Source organism: Myxocyprinus asiaticus, chromosome 45 (genome assembly GCF_019703515.2).
Source record: "Myxocyprinus asiaticus isolate MX2 ecotype Aquarium Trade chromosome 45, UBuf_Myxa_2, whole genome shotgun sequence".
Lineage (NCBI taxonomy): Eukaryota > Metazoa > Chordata > Actinopteri > Cypriniformes > Catostomidae > Myxocyprinus > Myxocyprinus asiaticus.
The window spans coordinates 14,734,297-14,750,667 of record NC_059388.1 but is presented as its reverse complement, the minus strand read 5'-3'; the positions used below and the strand labels follow the sequence as shown (position 1 = coordinate 14,750,667).

Sequence of the window (16,371 nt, the reverse complement as noted above, 5' to 3'; positions counted from 1 at the left end):
ATGTCCAAGTTTCCCTGCCTTATAGCAAACATACTGCTGTTTGCAGAGAGCATCTTTATAAGAGACAGTAAATTTGTTTGCTTTCCTTCACCAACCAGCCCCCATCACCCAACAGGCAATTGTTATTTGACTACATTTGCTGATGCATTCCATCATGAGAGAACACATCTGTTTTTACACGCCTATCCTTTTGTTTTTCAGAACCAAGTACGGGTACATTTCTGAGCTGCCAACCACTCATTGCGCTTTGCGCTTTGCATGACAGAACAGCACCTTTTGCCACTAGAGGGAGTATGCTTTTATTCAGAATGGTGTGGATGCAAGCCTCTTTTTTTAGAGTGAATGAATGGACAACATCAGAATGTTTGGTTGTATGTTGGACTGTATGCCAAAGAAAATGTGTGCACTGTGGAGAATATAGTACAAATAATAAAATATGGACTGGCACTAATTTGTGAGCAATGTGCTTGGTAATGAAGCTATTAATGTCTCAAACTTGTCAGAGCATTGCTTTGTTGCATAGTTTCATTGGTGACCCATGCCTGTCTTCTACAGTGATGAGAGAAGCCGCATGCATCATTTACTGAGAGGAATTGCAGTTTGCCCCCACACAACACTATATTTATCCTGAACATGTACTTTTTTGCCTACAAGCTATAAAATCTTTGGTGCACCTGATCTGTAATCCCGAAGGAAACTTTTTTCCATTATCTAGCCAGAAAGAAGTGAAGTGAAATGTTACAATGTGCCCAATAGGCTGGGTACGTTGTAACAGACGAGGGGCATGTTATAACATGACCATATGACAGCTTAAAATACCCCTCTAAAAACTGTATCCAATCTAATTAAAATAGCTAGAAGATAAACTAAAATATTATATCAATAAAAGCCATTTATTAGCATTGTCATAAAAATATGGCAATAATTTTGACACTTGACAATGAACACACTACAAAGCTACAGCATGATCCAATATAATGCAAGCAAATAGATGAAGACACAACACACACACATTATGTGAATGACATAGTTGACTGCATGCTTTGCATTCATTAATTAATAATATAAAAATAGATGTCCACATTTGATTTTTTAGGCTCTTCTCTGACCGCCAGCTCCCGCACACAATTTATGGACATACCATCCACTACCACCTTCAATTTGGAAATGTAATCCCGCGCCACAAGAAATCTGATCAGGTCCTGCGGGAGTTCCAAGGGAATGCAGACCTCTACTGTACATCTTGTCATTGCAGTCTCTAGGCACGATCATGATTTCATGCTCGGATATATATCCTATTTCTTGACACATGCGCAGAGCGCTAGATGGAGCTAGAAAGTGTAATCGTGCTTGAAATCATGACCGCCAAGTAGACTGCTGATGTCAAGATTTATAGTCATAAAGAGTTATATTTTAATCTGTTCTCACCCAAAACTGATTGGATCGCTTCAGAAGACATATATTAAACCACTGGAGTTTTATGGATTATCTTTATGCTGCCTTTATGCACTTTTTGGAGCTTAAATATTTGGTCACCATTAGCTTGCATTGTATAGACAAAAAGACATCATATCTCCATTAAAATCTTAGTTTATGTTTCGTGGAAGTAAGGCAGTCATACGAGTTTGAGATGAAAAAAGTGAGTAAATGGTGAGAGAATGATCATGTTTGTGTGAACTGTTCCTTTAAACCTGGCTGGTCACTTCTACTGGCTAGCTAAAAGCATTATCGATTAAACAACTATGATAACGATCAGATTGGAGATTAAAATTCTACACATTTTTGCCCCGTTTTATATAAACACTAAAAACAGAGATTAAAATTATCTGCCATGTGAATTTTTACTTTTGCTACTGTCAAATGAGCTTTAGGTGATATCCTCCAAGGTTTTTTGAATTTTGGCGCAATGTTTTTCTCTAAACAGTATTGATATGGCAACTAGTAAACAAATTAAGTTTCGTCTGTGTGAAACTTTTAAACCATGTGTGTTACAACCAACTAGCCCAGCTAGAGTTGCCACCCGTCCAGTAAAATACGGTATCGTCCCGTATTTAAAGATAAAATGATGCGTCCCGTATTAAATCAATACTGTAAATCAATTGCCCCGTATTTAAGCTTATCAGATAGCGTCACGGTGAAATCGTTCCAGATCGCCAATTTAACACTGATATAATTTGGAAAATGTGCCTACGGTGGGTAAGGGACCATCTGAAAAGTCCACATATCGTGCTAAAACGTGCTAATACGGGTGTGGTAAGGGACCGTCTAAAAAGTCCACAAACGGTGGTAAAACGGTGGAGTTTTTTCTATATAAATGTTCAATAAGATCAAACAATGTATGAATACAATCATAAAGACAAGTACAGGTGAAGGAAAATAAATAAATAAATATGATAAAAAATAAATAAATTAAAAAATATGTATAAACCATCCAAAATGTATACATAAATAAGATAAAGAAGACAAATAGTCGAAAAAATAAATAAATATATTTTTAACATATAAATGATGTATTTTATTTTTATAAGTAAAGTTCTCATTTTAGCATATAAGAAAGAATATACAATTGTTATTAATAATACATATTAACTCAACGCATTTATTGCTAAAACTGTGGTGTTTAAGTGTCCCTTATTTTAAACATTTAAAAGTGGCAAGCCCAGCTCTCCTCCCCTGTTGGACATTGTTAGCAGAGAAATTAAATAAACTATGACTGTAAAAAATATGATAATAATAATTAAAAAAAATGTAAATAATAATTAACCAGACTTCACTTTCTAGACGTCTACGGGGTGAAGAAACACCCATAAATAACAGTATCAAATCAGGTTGTTGAGTAATGTCAATTTTTCACCATCTCTCCAACAGTACACGCAATATAACACAAAAAGGCGGAGATGTCACTCATCCGTACACATAAAGGTGGGCGGACTAGGGTGTCCCCCCCACCCCTGCTGCAAATGGCAAAGCACCGACACATGACCCGAAATCACTAAAATCACTCGTTCATCCCGCGGCGGGGAGCAGACTCCGAATCAGCCCGTATCGCGCAGGAGATGACGGATCGTGTCTCCGCAGCTCACGCACGGTCCGCGGTGCGACGAGCAACAGCGTGAATAACGTCACGACGAAACTTCAGAACGCAGAGGGAATTTTTTACTCGTTCATTCGCTTTCTCTCTGCGCTCTCTTCAATGTCACCATGCGCAGCATCTCATCCTGCGGTCCACTGCTGTCAGTCTACTACCCCCAGATCTTCCTCATCCTCACCAGCGGCAGCTACCTGTAGGTTTGAACTACTTTTTAAAAATTGGAGCGCTTTTTAATTGACCACAAGCTTTGCAATATATATATATATATATATATATATATATATATATATATATATATATATATATATATATATATATATATATATATATATATATATACGTCATTTGTATTTTAAGAAGCATTTTCAGTACGCTTGAAGTTATATTAGTGCACCTGTGTTACGGAGAGGGATATTGCTTTACTAACATATGAGTCATTTTCCAAAGGAAAGGGTGCCAGAGAACAAAACTGCTGAATCAACAATGATCATATCATTTATACATATTTTCTTTAAACAATGTACCAGACACCATTCATGCTTTAAGCTTCAAGCCAGATAAAACTGGAATAAAAGAATAAGAATGCATTATATAAAAATATCATTTATATACAAATCCTGTTTCCAGTTACCAGTCATATATATCATTATACCATCCAGTTATAAGCCAGACCAGTCATATATTCGTATGAACCAGTTCATTTCACTCAAAAATAATTAGATTACCTTTCAGTTATTTATTTTGAGTGCATGAGGACAATGTTTTACTCATAACAACATCATGTTCTCATCTCCAGTGCTTGTAATTGGAAAACCGCATGGAAAAGATTGAGATTTGTGTGTCTCAGAGTGGCTGGAATTACGTGAACTTTTTATTTGCATTGAGGAAAAAGTTCAGCCTGTGGAGAAACTATTGAGCCATATACATTAAAACGTGTTGATCATAAACGTGCTTTAAAAAGTTAGACACTCGGATCACTATTATTCAACGCTTTTAACAGTCCTGTTAAACATACATTTTCCCCTGATTCTCAATTTAATTTTCTCTCTTTTTAAAATTTTATTTGGGATAAGTAGAGGATAGAAGAGTCTTCATGGATTTTACTGAGACCTTTAAAAACAAAATGCATAATAAAAGTCATAAAATGTTAATATATATATATATATATATATATATATATATATTCAGATAAAAGAGATCTGCTGAACACCATTAAACATTACTTAAAATTTCCATGTATTGCTACGTTATAACTGTTATTGTGCATGCAAGGTTTCCTCTGGTAATACTTATAAGAACAAGATTGTTTACTTGTTATTATGACTGATGAATGGACACTAGGTTTGGCAGTGTGTCTCCAACATGGCTCTTTTGGCTTAAATGTGCTTATTCTGGTTTTAAATCAGGACATTGGTTGCTCTGCTCTAAAATGTCATCAGTATACTAGTATATGGTACTGGCACTCGCATCTCCCATTTTAATTTGTATTTGATTTAAATAGGTTAATATGTTTGGATCTGGTGTACAATAGCCTAATGTTGGGGTGAACTTTGTTGAGAAACAGGCCAGACTAGACAGCTTGATTTACAAGTGTAATCCATGTTTTATGCATGCGGTTTCATTTTAATTAGGCTGTATATCCTGTGATCACATTGTTGTGCATAGTCTTTGTCTGTAGAATAACATCCGTTGCTCTGTTAATCTGTTTGAACACCCCCCCCCCCCATCTCATTTAAATGTAGTTCTATGCTTGCAAAAGCTTTGATTTGTTCATGAGATGATTGGAGTTGTTTGTTGTTCTGTTTTAAATGAGGTTTTAGATGCTCTGAAATTATTGTATTTTAGTCAATGCAATCATTCAAATGTGAAATGATTGCATTATTCCTGTGGGATAATGAATAAGATATAAATCTCTATTGGAAAGCACAGTTAACCCTCCTATTGCGTTCGGGTCGGGAGAGGTAGATCAAATTTTTTAAATACCACATAGTTTTTAGTACGAGAACCAAACTTTGGGACTTTGTCAAGACTATCAAAATACACATAATGCATTTTTTCAGATTTGAATGTGTCTGCTCGGAGTCATTACACTGACACACACACCACAACAGTGCTTCCCTGTCAGTGATAAAATGATGGAGAAAGGACCTCTTAGCACTATTATTTGAAGAACAAAACAAGCCCAGATGAGACTTGTGATAGAAATCAAGTATTTTCAGCGCATTGTAATTACCACTGAAGCGCGGCAAGTCTTAACTATCACTCTGCATTTCAAAGCGCCACTGGCGTTGATGCTCTGATGCAAGTCATGAAAGCAGCTTCACAGTTGCTGTAGGAAAGCAGAAAGTAACTGTATTAGTTACAGCAGATTAATATTGTGGAGGATGAGAGTTTAAAAGATTTAATGCCCATTGCAATAAATACTAAACCTTTGGGGACTAAAGCCATCTTTACACAGTAAAGGTGTGACAGAAGCTGAAGTGGCAATTAGATGTATTTTCACGGAGCAGGAATAAATGCATTTACACAGCAATTGCAAATGCTTAAATAATGTTATGAAATGATTAATTTAAATGTAAAATTACGAATGTAGAAATATGAAATGAATGAAAATATGAATGAAAACTCAACCTATGGGGACTACTTCTTTCATTAAGTCAACCTCCCAATTAGACTTTGGGAAATGTTTAATGTTACTTGAATTGGTGCTATTTTAGTGCATTTCTATCTTTATTCTGTGGAAGGCTTTGTTTGGAAAATGTTATTAAAGCATAATATTTTTACATATTGTTTTGTTGTCTTTCCCAAGATGGAAATAAATACATTTTGACTGGAAAATAAGTATATATGGTGTCAAATTTCAGCATTTTCAAAATCTGCAATTAATCACAATTAACTACAAAAAAGAGAAAAAAAAAAGAAAGAAAAATGCGATTAATCGCGATTCAAAATTTTAATCAACTGACAGCCCTAATTTAGATTAATTTTCACTGAAATGTTGATAAACAAGATGTCTTCACATGTATTACTCTGGTTTTGCTGTAGTTAATGTATATTTTGAAATGTCAAAGAATTTGTACATTTTATTATATACAAAAAAAGGCATATTAATGAATAACTTTTATATTTGTCAGTTAACATGCCAAAAAAATCTATCTTTTTACATGTATGAACAGTTAAGTACCTATTAATGACTTACAATATAGTTTTAGATGAAAACCATCGGGTTATGAATGATTAGCTTAAATTCCACTGGGTCAAAATTGTCCCGAGAATGCAAAAGGTATTTGCAGACTTTGAACACAATAGGTTTAAATCAAAAAATCGAAATACAACATTTTATACATATACTGTATCTTTAAAAAAAAAAATGTAATTATAAATAGTTTTGTGCAGTCCACAAACAGAGAAGATGAAATCAGAGTTAAAGGAATAGTTCACCCAAAATGTTGTTCCTGAATGACTCTTTCCTCTGTGGAACACATGAGAAATTTTTAAGAATGTTGACACTGCTCTATCCAGTACAATGAAAGTGAATGGTGACTGAGACTAACATTCTGCCTTACATTCTAACAAGTAAAAAGGTCATACGAGTTAGGAACAACATGAAGGTGAGTAAATAATGACAGAATGTAAATTTTTGGGTGAAATATCCCTTTAAAGCCAACCATTTCTTGGATACCTGGTCTACATCAGCTGCTGATGTCAGTGTGTCTGGTCTCCTCCAAAGGGCTTTGTCTTCGGTCGTGGCTTTGGGTGCGAACATCATCTGCAACAAGATCCCTGGCCTGGCCCCCCGACAGCGTGCCATCTGCCAGAGCCGCCCAGATGCCATCATCATCATCGGGGAGGGCGCTCAGCTGGGCATCAACGAGTGCCAGTATCAGTTTCGCTACGGACGCTGGAACTGCTCTGCCCTTGGCGAGAGGACCGTCTTTGGGCAAGAGCTGAGAGTAGGTCAGTAGGTGCAGTCCATTGAGCTATGCTTTGGTTTCATGGTTGTGTGTGTTTCTTTGTTGACCTGTAAGCACAACAGAGTTTTGCTGTGAAATGACTAGTTTTTGTGAGAGCAAAGCTCTGTTAAACAAAAGAGATAAAATGGGTCTATCTTTGAGTGAAAGCTGAATTAAAGGAACAGTTCACCCAAAAATGATAATTCTGTCTTAATTTACTCACCCTACTGTTATTCTAAACTAGTAGGACTTTCTGTCTACCGTGGAACACAAAAGCAGACGTCAGGCCGAATGTTAGCCTCAGTCACCATTCAATTTCATGGCACCTTTTTCCTAAACACATAAAGTGAAATTCTGTCTTTTGTGTCATATGGGTTTGGAACAACATGAAGGTGAGTAAATGATGTCAGAATTTTCATTTTTGGGTGAACTATCCCTTTCGTTCTGCCACTAACAATGAAATTGCTTTGAAAAATCTCTATCAAGAAAGCGTTCACACAGTTAAATACACATTTGACACCAGTGACTTTGTGTGAACCTCAACCAAGGGGAACACAGTAATAAATATAGCAGGGCTCCCATATAAATTGCTTTGTTTCGGTCAAAGTGCAGCGCAGAGCTGCGTTTAATCCAATGGTCCTGGTAACAATCACTCTTTTGGGGGTTGGTTGGCTCAACGTAACATGCTCTTATTTTGTTCAAGGAAATGTATGTTTCTCAGCTGTGGTGAGTTTTACACTGTGTGCATCTGGATCCTAATGTGTATGAAACTCTCTCTTGTTCTGTTGGGTAAACGGTACATTACATTGTGGCTTACAGAAAGATCACTGTATTTGGACTTAATTGAAGCAAGACATTGTATGCATGTACTTTTTGATATGTGCAATCCAGTGCACTGAAACTAAAGAGAACAATCTTCTAAAATGCTTTATTTCCATTGAAACAACTGGAAAAGCAAATTCTAAAGGCATTTCGGATTTCTGATTGAGATGCACGGATGGTCATTTCAGGATAAACTGTTATTTAATAGCCATTTTGAACTTGACTGAAAGCCATTGAGTTTGCCCACAAAATCCATTAGAATAACGGCAGTTTGTATTCATCAATAGATCCAGGCACGCAGTACTGGTCAAATAATACAAAGACTTTGTAGCTTTCGGATTGGCTTTTGGCTGCATAAGGGAAAATTTCCATGCTCGTTCGAACCTGATGATCAGTGATAGGTCTTCAGTGTTAGCTATGAGAAGACGGAGACCAGGGAACCACACCGCTAATGGTCTCTTTCCATTTTGGAGGATGGAAAGGGTAATCACAGTTGCTTTTTCAAGGCATTAATGCCCTGGTTATGGAGGCATGCCAAGCATATCTTGACGAGAAAGAATTTTATATAAAAGAAAACAACAGCAATTTGATACTTATTTCTGTCATACAGTAAATGCAGAGTGGTTTAATACTGCGGTATTATTGGCAGACTTGAATGCATAGTCTTCATCTGAATCTGACCTGACTCCATCTCCACACTGATAGTTGATTGGCAGCCCATCATAATTTAGTGCCCATAACCCACACAAAGGGAACAACCAAATGACTAGAAATGCTGTTGACGTTACACTAAAACATGAGGTTTTGTTGAAAGGTTTCACACAGATGCAAAGAGCGTTATAATCCTTTTTTTATTTTATTGAGTCTTTAAAGATATTTGAGCATTCAGTTTCCCAAATAGAAAGTTCTCATCCATTAACCAACCCAGATATTTTATTGTTTCTTGTTAAAAATGAAAGCTCTATTTCATATCCTGTTTTACGTCCCATGACCCTCAATGCAAATAGACAACAGTAAAGTATAGAGGTCTTTGTGGCAGTCAGTCCATTTCTACTTACCCAAGTGATCTTTTCATAAAGGCCCACCAGCAGGTGTCAGTTTAGTCTTCTTACGTTATTCTTAAGATCAAGCATGCTCAAGCCTCCTCTTGGGGATCCAGCTGAGTTTAGCTCCATCTCTAATCAAGCACACCTGAAACAACTAATCAAGGTCTTGGGGTTCACTTGAAAGCAGGGGGTCTGTCAGAGTTTGGCTGGTTAGCTTCAGCAGCTAGCCCCTGCTGGTATTGTAGATGCCTTAATGTGGAGCAAAAAGCATGTTTCTCCACAGATGGCCATTCAGAATTAGCTGCGACTGCAACAGAAAAACAATGTAAATAGTTCACCAGTGATTGTTTTTTAAGAGGGCTTTCAACAGTGTGAAATATACTTGTTTTTTCCTGTCTGCTGCCTTTGACGTCACAGCTTAGGATAGTCGTTAAGGAAGGTCTCGTGATGTGTGTTCTTGTGCTGCCTACAGTCAATCAGCATTGTCATGCCATCATTTTTCCAGATGTGATTAGTAATATGGCATTTACGACTCAAGTAATTAGCTCAAAAATGTGTACGGGACTGAATGCCCATGAAACAAAGATGGCAGTATCCAGGTAGCATACTTCTAGAACTGCACCAGTTTTTGATTTTTGGTCCAGCACTGGACATTGAGCGAAAAACAATTTGTTGGCTCAACAACCATAATGTGGGAAAATAAATAGCTTCTACTCAGAAACAAACATATTTATTACATTTTTAGGTTTACTTAATTTGCATACATAAAGTAAATGAATGATTGTGAGTTCCTTGATCTTCTTTGTTTTAAAAATCCATACAATTAAGTACTACTAACTGAAATGATCAGATATGGAACTGAGGTTGTAGGAAATACCCATAAGCCCTTGCGCTTCAATAATTTAAGCATGTTTGTTTGGTCAAAAAAACGTATTGAGTCATTTAATTAGTTGTTATTATGAATTCATAGAGATATGAGCTCTTTTTAGTATTATTTATGTTATTTTACTGCAATTAGTTTTTTCATGTAAAATAACTAATAGGGTGATTAGTGTTCCCTTTGGTGAAGTTGGATCCTGTGTAATCTACTTAATGTTTTAATGCTCATGTGAATGTTGCATTTATACAACACTTTTTCAGACACTACACACAAAGCACTTTACACAGTGAACAGGGGACTCTCCTTAACCACCAGCAGTGTGCAGCATCCACTCAGCCATAGTGTACCAGTACGCTCACCACACACTAGCTATTGGTGATGAGGAGAGAGTAGAATTATAGATCCAATTTATGGATGGGGATTACTAGGAGGCCATGATTGAGAAGGGCCAGTGGGGGGAATTTGGCCAGGACAACAAGGTTACACCCCTACTCTTTTACAAGAAGTGGCCTGGGATTTTTAATGACCACAGAGAGTCAGAATCTCAGTTTAATGTCTCATCCAAAGGACGGTGCCTTTTTACAATATAGTGTCCTCATCACTATACTGAGGCATTAGGACCCACACAGTCCACAGGGTGAGCACCCTCTGCTGGCCTCCCTAATACCTCTTCCAGTAGCAACCTTAGTTTTCCCCAGGAGGTCTCCCATCCAAGTGCTGGCCAGGCTTCAGTAGGCAACCAGTCTTGATTTACAGGGTGATACGGCTGCATGTGAATGTTCACATCTGAAATGCAGCTTTATCTGCACTTCTTTGGGAATCAAGTTTAATGACTGATCTCAGTCATTATTTTCAATTCAATTAAGTAGAAACAGTAATATAAATGTTAATCTGAAGCAACGAGCTATTAGTTGTTAAATCTTATTTGTGTGACATACCTTTTTAAGTAAATAAACTTGAATGTACTAATACATTTGTGTTTATCTACCAAAGGTTTTCTAATTATGCTGACATAAAATTACACTAAGTTGAATTTACTTAAAAGTGTGGTGCAAAAATGCTACACATATATTTTAAGTAAATCCAACACATAATTTTTTTTTCAGCATAAACACCTTTACTGGCTTATCCAATGTGTGCATGTGTTTAAGTTTTGAATGAAAAAACACAGAATAACCAGATGATTTCAAGTCTCATGTAGACAGTGTTCTTGCATTATCAGATTTTTGGAACAAACCGATTTTTTGTAGTTATCAGCGTATTTGTTTGCATGTAAATGCACAAATTCTTGAAATCTCCTTTTTCTGACACATCAAGTACATCTCATGGAGCCTCTACTTATGAGCTGATTAGTTGAATCACAGGTGTTAAATAAGGTATTGGAGACATCCAAAATGCCCAGTGCTGGTGGACTTTAGGACCAGGATTGAGAACCATTGATCCATTTCAAATGAAAATATTGAAAGGGAAGAGCATCACCTAATTAAATCACTTGGCAAAATGTTCATTAAGTATGCATGTCGTGACACTAGTGTGTTGAACGTATTACAGAGTTCAATCACAGTAAAACATTTTGCCTTGCCTTTGTGATGTCAAAACTTTGACACGTACACATCTAACTTCCACATTTAACAAAGAATCTAACAAAGATGCAATCAAACAAACAAACTCACTGGTATAAACTTTGAGTTGTCAAATCATCTCAGCATCACAATAGTTCTTCTCTTTTCTCCCTAGGTAGCAAGGAGGCTGCATTTACCTATGCCATCACTGCAGCAGGTGTTGCCCACGCTGTGACAGCAGCCTGTAGTCAGGGCAATCTGAGCCACTGCGGCTGTGACAGAGAAAAGCAGGGCTACCATGACCAGGATCTGGGCTGGAAATGGGGTGGCTGCTCAGCAGACATCAAGTATGGCATGGAGTTCTCCAGACGCTTCGTGGATGCCCGAGAGATTAAAAAAAATGCAAGGAGACTAATGAACCTGCACAACAACGAAGCAGGCAGAAAGGTATAGAAAACCTAAAACAAAGCCTAAGCCTATAACCTAAGCTTTACTAAAACTTTAGCAACTATTCTTCTAGTGCTTTGCAAATCTAGTTCATCTGTAATCTTTCAATGCAAAATGTATTAATGTACATCAATAGTTAACATGCTTCTCCAGTAAATGATTCAATAAGTTACATTCAGAACCCTTTTCATTTATCACTATAGAGGCTGACAAGAGGGGTCTGAGTGGGCCACAAATCCCATCCATAAGTAAAATTACAGTGCCTAATGAAGCTAATTATAGAGATGAAGCTTTCGTTGTGTGTGAGGTAAATGTAGAGCGAGTTAACAACAGCCAGATGGAGAACTGCCACATCCCTGCAGTCCATTCATTAATTTAAGGAGCACTGACTCAGAATACATAGCTAGTTACTTATTCTCTCTTTCTAACACGCTATATACATACCAAGAGGAAGGCCACAACCATGTCATCTTGAAGTCAAACTTGAAGTTTACAACCATAAATGAAAGAACTGTCTTGTTTAAAGAGAGAAATTTGTGTGATTTAGATTGAGACAGAAACTATGAGTTGTGATACACTGCTTTTGAGACTAAAGAATTAAAGACTTAACTGAATAAAATAAACTTAGGAACATTACTGCTTTACTTATTTGAATCTCAAATCCCTCTCATTGAAGGGTAATATTAACACTGAACAAAATGGGTAAAAGTCAACTATCAAGTATGTCTGTCTGTTGAACATATCAGTAACACATCAAACGGCCAAATAGATCTGCTTTTAACTCAAATGTAACCATATACACAAATGGGTACTTGAGAATTATGGACATTTCTCTTGTTCTTTGATGTGGCCCTTCGGAAGGTAGAGTAAATTACAGGGTATGATTTGGCTAAAACATATTTTTCCCTCTCCGTTTTGACAGATATCTGGCATTACATATTGAGACAGTGCTCAGGACGTATTGAATAGTGGGGTTTGGTTCAAATTGCTGAAAACAGTCAAACTAAAATGTCAAGAATTTCCCTTACCCGTCAGCTGCACAAATTCACTTGCACCACAGATTCTGAAGCCTCTGATTAAGTCATGCCCAGTGTAAAAAACTATGTGAGTTTTGACAAGAAATACAAAGCAGATGAAATGCATTCAGTGCATAAAGAACAGAGATTAGAGTTAAAAAATTAGGGAAGATGATCAAACTCTGTGTAATTAAATCTTTGTTTTGATAGATGATTGTTGTCTATGTATCTACTTAAAATGGAAGATTTTAATATAATAGTTCTAAAATTTGCAAATGTTGCATAAGGACTATCTCAACCTCAAATATAGTAAATATAACAAAAACCAAGTTTGCACCTTACACTAGTCCTAACCAGGCTTGACGCAACAAGTTTCCAATGACAAGTAAGAACCGCTCACACCCAACGCGTTTTCGGCTATGTAAACCTGGGCAGTTTTTCCAAACCTTTTTTGCCATAAGTACCCCAACAGAACCATCAATAAGTCTAAAGTACCCCTTCATCGACACAAAACAGTGAAAAGATCTTGGTGCCAAACTTTGCATAGGCTAAAAAAATCAATATCAGGATTATTCAAATGAAGATCGTGATTAATTGGAAAATCTGTATTTTTACCCATCCCTAATCCTTTTTATATTTTTATTTTAAGCCATACATGTGATTTTAAGTTCAACAGCAAAATCAAATTCTTTTCGCATACCCCCTGGAACCTGCTTACTTACCCCCGGTTGGGAATCACTTCACTAGATGGATATATTTGACCGTTGCACCGTGTCTCACTGTTATTTCAGTGTCTCGCACAAGAGCAACATGTTTTTTTTTTTTTTAAGATGCCTTGTCAAGTAAAAAAGAACTTTAAAAATGTGTCGTCTTTGCTCTATTCATGGCACTGAGTCTAGATTCCCTTAACGTTTCTGTTTACACTGAGAGAAAAATGCTGCAAAAAAGCTCAATCATAGCCAATCAGAATACATCTGATGTTTAATATACAGTTATGTGTAGCAGGATTTTGAACAAATGAGATTTTACAGTGAGTGGTGCTACACAGGGTAACGCCACAGAAATAAATACCAAGCAGCCGACAAAATGTCCTGTCGCTTCTCGCGGCCGTGGCTAGTTAGGACAATAACTAGAACAAAGTGGTAGAAAGAGATCTTATTGCGTTTTTGCGACGTTTAGAGCTCTTATTGTGACGCAACTGTTTACAACATTGTTATCATTTGCTAACACTGGGTTTTCCATACCCTTGCAGGTTCTAGAAGAAAGGATGAAGCTGGAATGTAAATGTCACGGTGTCTCCGGCTCATGCACCACAAAGACATGCTGGACAACTCTGCCGAAATTCAGAGAGATAGGCTATGTGCTGAAGGAGCGTTACACCGCTGCGGTTGAAGTGGAGGCCGTGCGGGCTACACGTTTTCGCCAGCCCTCCTTTCTGCGTCTCAAGCAGTCCCGTGGATACATAAAGCCCACCGACACAGACTTGGTCTACTTGGAGCGGTCGCCCAACTACTGCGAGGAAGACACTGCGACAGGGAGCGCAGGAACAAGAGGGCGTTTCTGCAACCACACGTCCCCACACACGGACGGTTGCAACCTCATGTGCTGCGGCCGGGGTCACAACACTCATCAGTACACAAGGGTGTGGCAATGCAACTGCAAGTTCCAGTGGTGCTGCTTCGTCAAATGCAACACCTGCAGTGAAAAGACAGAGGTGTTCACGTGTAAATGAGGAAGATGACAAGTTGAAATTAAAAGATAGAAAGGCATGAAGCCAATGGGGAGAGACTAAGAAGTGTTGAATGGTGTTGAATCTCATTCGACATGGCTTTGTTTTGCACATCAGGCAGTCTTCATTCGAGAATGGTAGGAGGGTGTTGCCAAGGGAGACGGGTATAAATAATGAAGATGCCGGAACTTTATAGAGGCAAGTGCACTGACCTCTTAGTATGTGATTTCAAGCAAATATACGGACACTACTAGTGCAAGGCTTGCATAGTCCCTAGAATCTCAAAGACTTAAGGAGGGTCAGTTAAGGCCTTGACACTGACTCAAACTCCTATTGGACAGATTTAACTGACAATGTGAATTTTTTGAGTTTAGAGACAGCTGCTTACAAAGACACATAAAAAGTTGTTGCAAAATGTCCCACCAGCTGAACCCCTATGGGTGTTCAAGAGGAAAGACATGGTGAAACTCTGGAAATGCTGGAAAGTTGAAAATGTTTGGTCACACTGTATCTATTTGAACACTGAAAAGGACAGGCTTTTTTCTTCACTTAAAAGAAAAAAAGGCCTGAACACTTTCCATACATGTAATGGTATAAAGAGGAGCGACAGAGCACAATCTCTTTATAACTTCTAATGTCATTGCTACTGATGTGTTGCTTCCAAATTTTCGACCCAAAACAATACAGCATATTGCATATGCAAAACAAGTGCTTCTTTTCCAATACATTCTTTTGCAGTTTCTCGTTAGAAAAGTGGTCTGCAAAATTCTCAAAAGTAAATCAAGTGAGAAACCATCATTTTTGGTGAATATGTTGTCAATTGCTGCACTGATGGTTGGGGTGTGTACTGTTGTGTGCTGTCTGCTTTATAGAGACACAAAGTTTGTGGTCTTAAGTTTTCTTAGTCATATCCAGACTTAGCCATGGTATGCTGCATTGTTTTGTCTATAACATTGTTTTGTGTTTGAGAGAGTCTAAATATGTGACCAACCACAGTTTGGAGTGACCAAACCATGCACATTGCATTCCCGTGAATGCCACAGACATGGGATTCCACATCACCGGTCCAGCATGCATCAAGTTATATTTCACCGGAGCCGATGGAATTCACTTAACCATACAACTGGGGTTTGGAATGGTAGAAGAATATTGGAGCTATTAGCTACTTTTTATCTAAATTGTTTATACAAGCTATATGGTGGACAGATTTGTTAAAGTATATTTTTATATGTAGAGATTATGGCACTTTATGTCAAGTATATTCAGAAAGAACAGAGTAATTACTGATATTATTTTCCTTGTTATTATTGTCTTAGAGTTTAATCATAGAGCTACAAATTGTGTTCCATCTTTGTCCCAATTTAATGAGGTTCAATTTGTTTTTATGTTGTTGTTGTTTTGTTTTTCTGAGCAGCCCATAATTTCCTTTTCAAATTTGATATGAAACCATCTCATCTTTTTGTAGCCTGGTTGTATTTATACTTTTTGGCAGAGATGTAAAATCACTAGGAAAATAAATGAATCAGACAGTTTGGATCAAATGGATCAAACTATGGTAATTTAAAAAAAATGTACTACAATGTATTAGTTTATTAATGTGATGGTTTACTCAAAAATGAAAATTGTCAATTTACTCACCTTCATGTGATTCATGACAGCCTCAGTCACCATTCACTTTCATTGTACGGCAAAAAGATAAAAGTGAATGGTGACTGTGGCTAACATTATTTCCGAAAGCATGTCATACAGGTTTAAAACAGACAGAATTTTCATTTTTGGGTGAAAAAAAATTGGGTATCCCTTTAATTAAACATAAATTGCAGGT

General features: G+C 37.2%; 1 protein-coding gene and 1 long non-coding RNA gene across 3 annotated transcripts; one reads left to right on the top strand and one right to left on the bottom strand.

The window, feature by feature from the left end:
* Positions 1-920: 920 nt before the first annotated feature.
* On the top strand, positions 921-15,947 carry wnt7ba (wingless-type MMTV integration site family, member 7Ba). The gene is made up of 4 exons (XM_051687940.1): positions 921-3,284; positions 6,822-7,048; positions 11,530-11,801; positions 14,070-15,947. The coding sequence occupies exons 1-4, from the start codon at positions 3,202-3,204 to the stop codon at positions 14,547-14,549; spliced, it is 1,062 nt and encodes a 353-aa protein (XP_051543900.1). The 5' UTR covers positions 921-3,201; the 3' UTR covers positions 14,550-15,947.
* Positions 6,906-11,672, bottom strand: LOC127434894 (uncharacterized). Of its 2 annotated transcripts, none has more exons than XR_007896106.1 (3): positions 11,552-11,672; positions 8,925-9,219; positions 6,906-7,112 (listed from the first exon to the last, which is right to left on the bottom strand). It is a non-coding gene; the product is annotated as an uncharacterized LOC127434894 (long non-coding RNA). The 2 variants fall into 2 exon arrangements; XR_007896105.1 differs by having other exon boundaries at positions 11,466-11,631.
* Positions 15,948-16,371: the final 424 nt, after the last annotated feature.

What these genes read in the sequence shown, in the direction of transcription:
- wnt7ba (XM_051687940.1), top strand. Translation starts at nt 3,202, where the DNA reads ATGCGCAGCATCTCATCCTGCGGTCCACTGCTGTCAGTCTACTACCCC. An exon ending in TGGGCAAGAGCTGAGAGTAG is followed by an intron (nt 7,049 to 11,529) that starts GTCAGTAGGTGC and finishes TTTTCTCCCTAG; the next exon opens with GTAGCAAGGAGGCTGCATTT. An exon ending in ACAACGAAGCAGGCAGAAAG is followed by an intron (nt 11,802 to 14,069) that starts GTATAGAAAACC and finishes ATACCCTTGCAG; the next exon opens with GTTCTAGAAGAAAGGATGAA.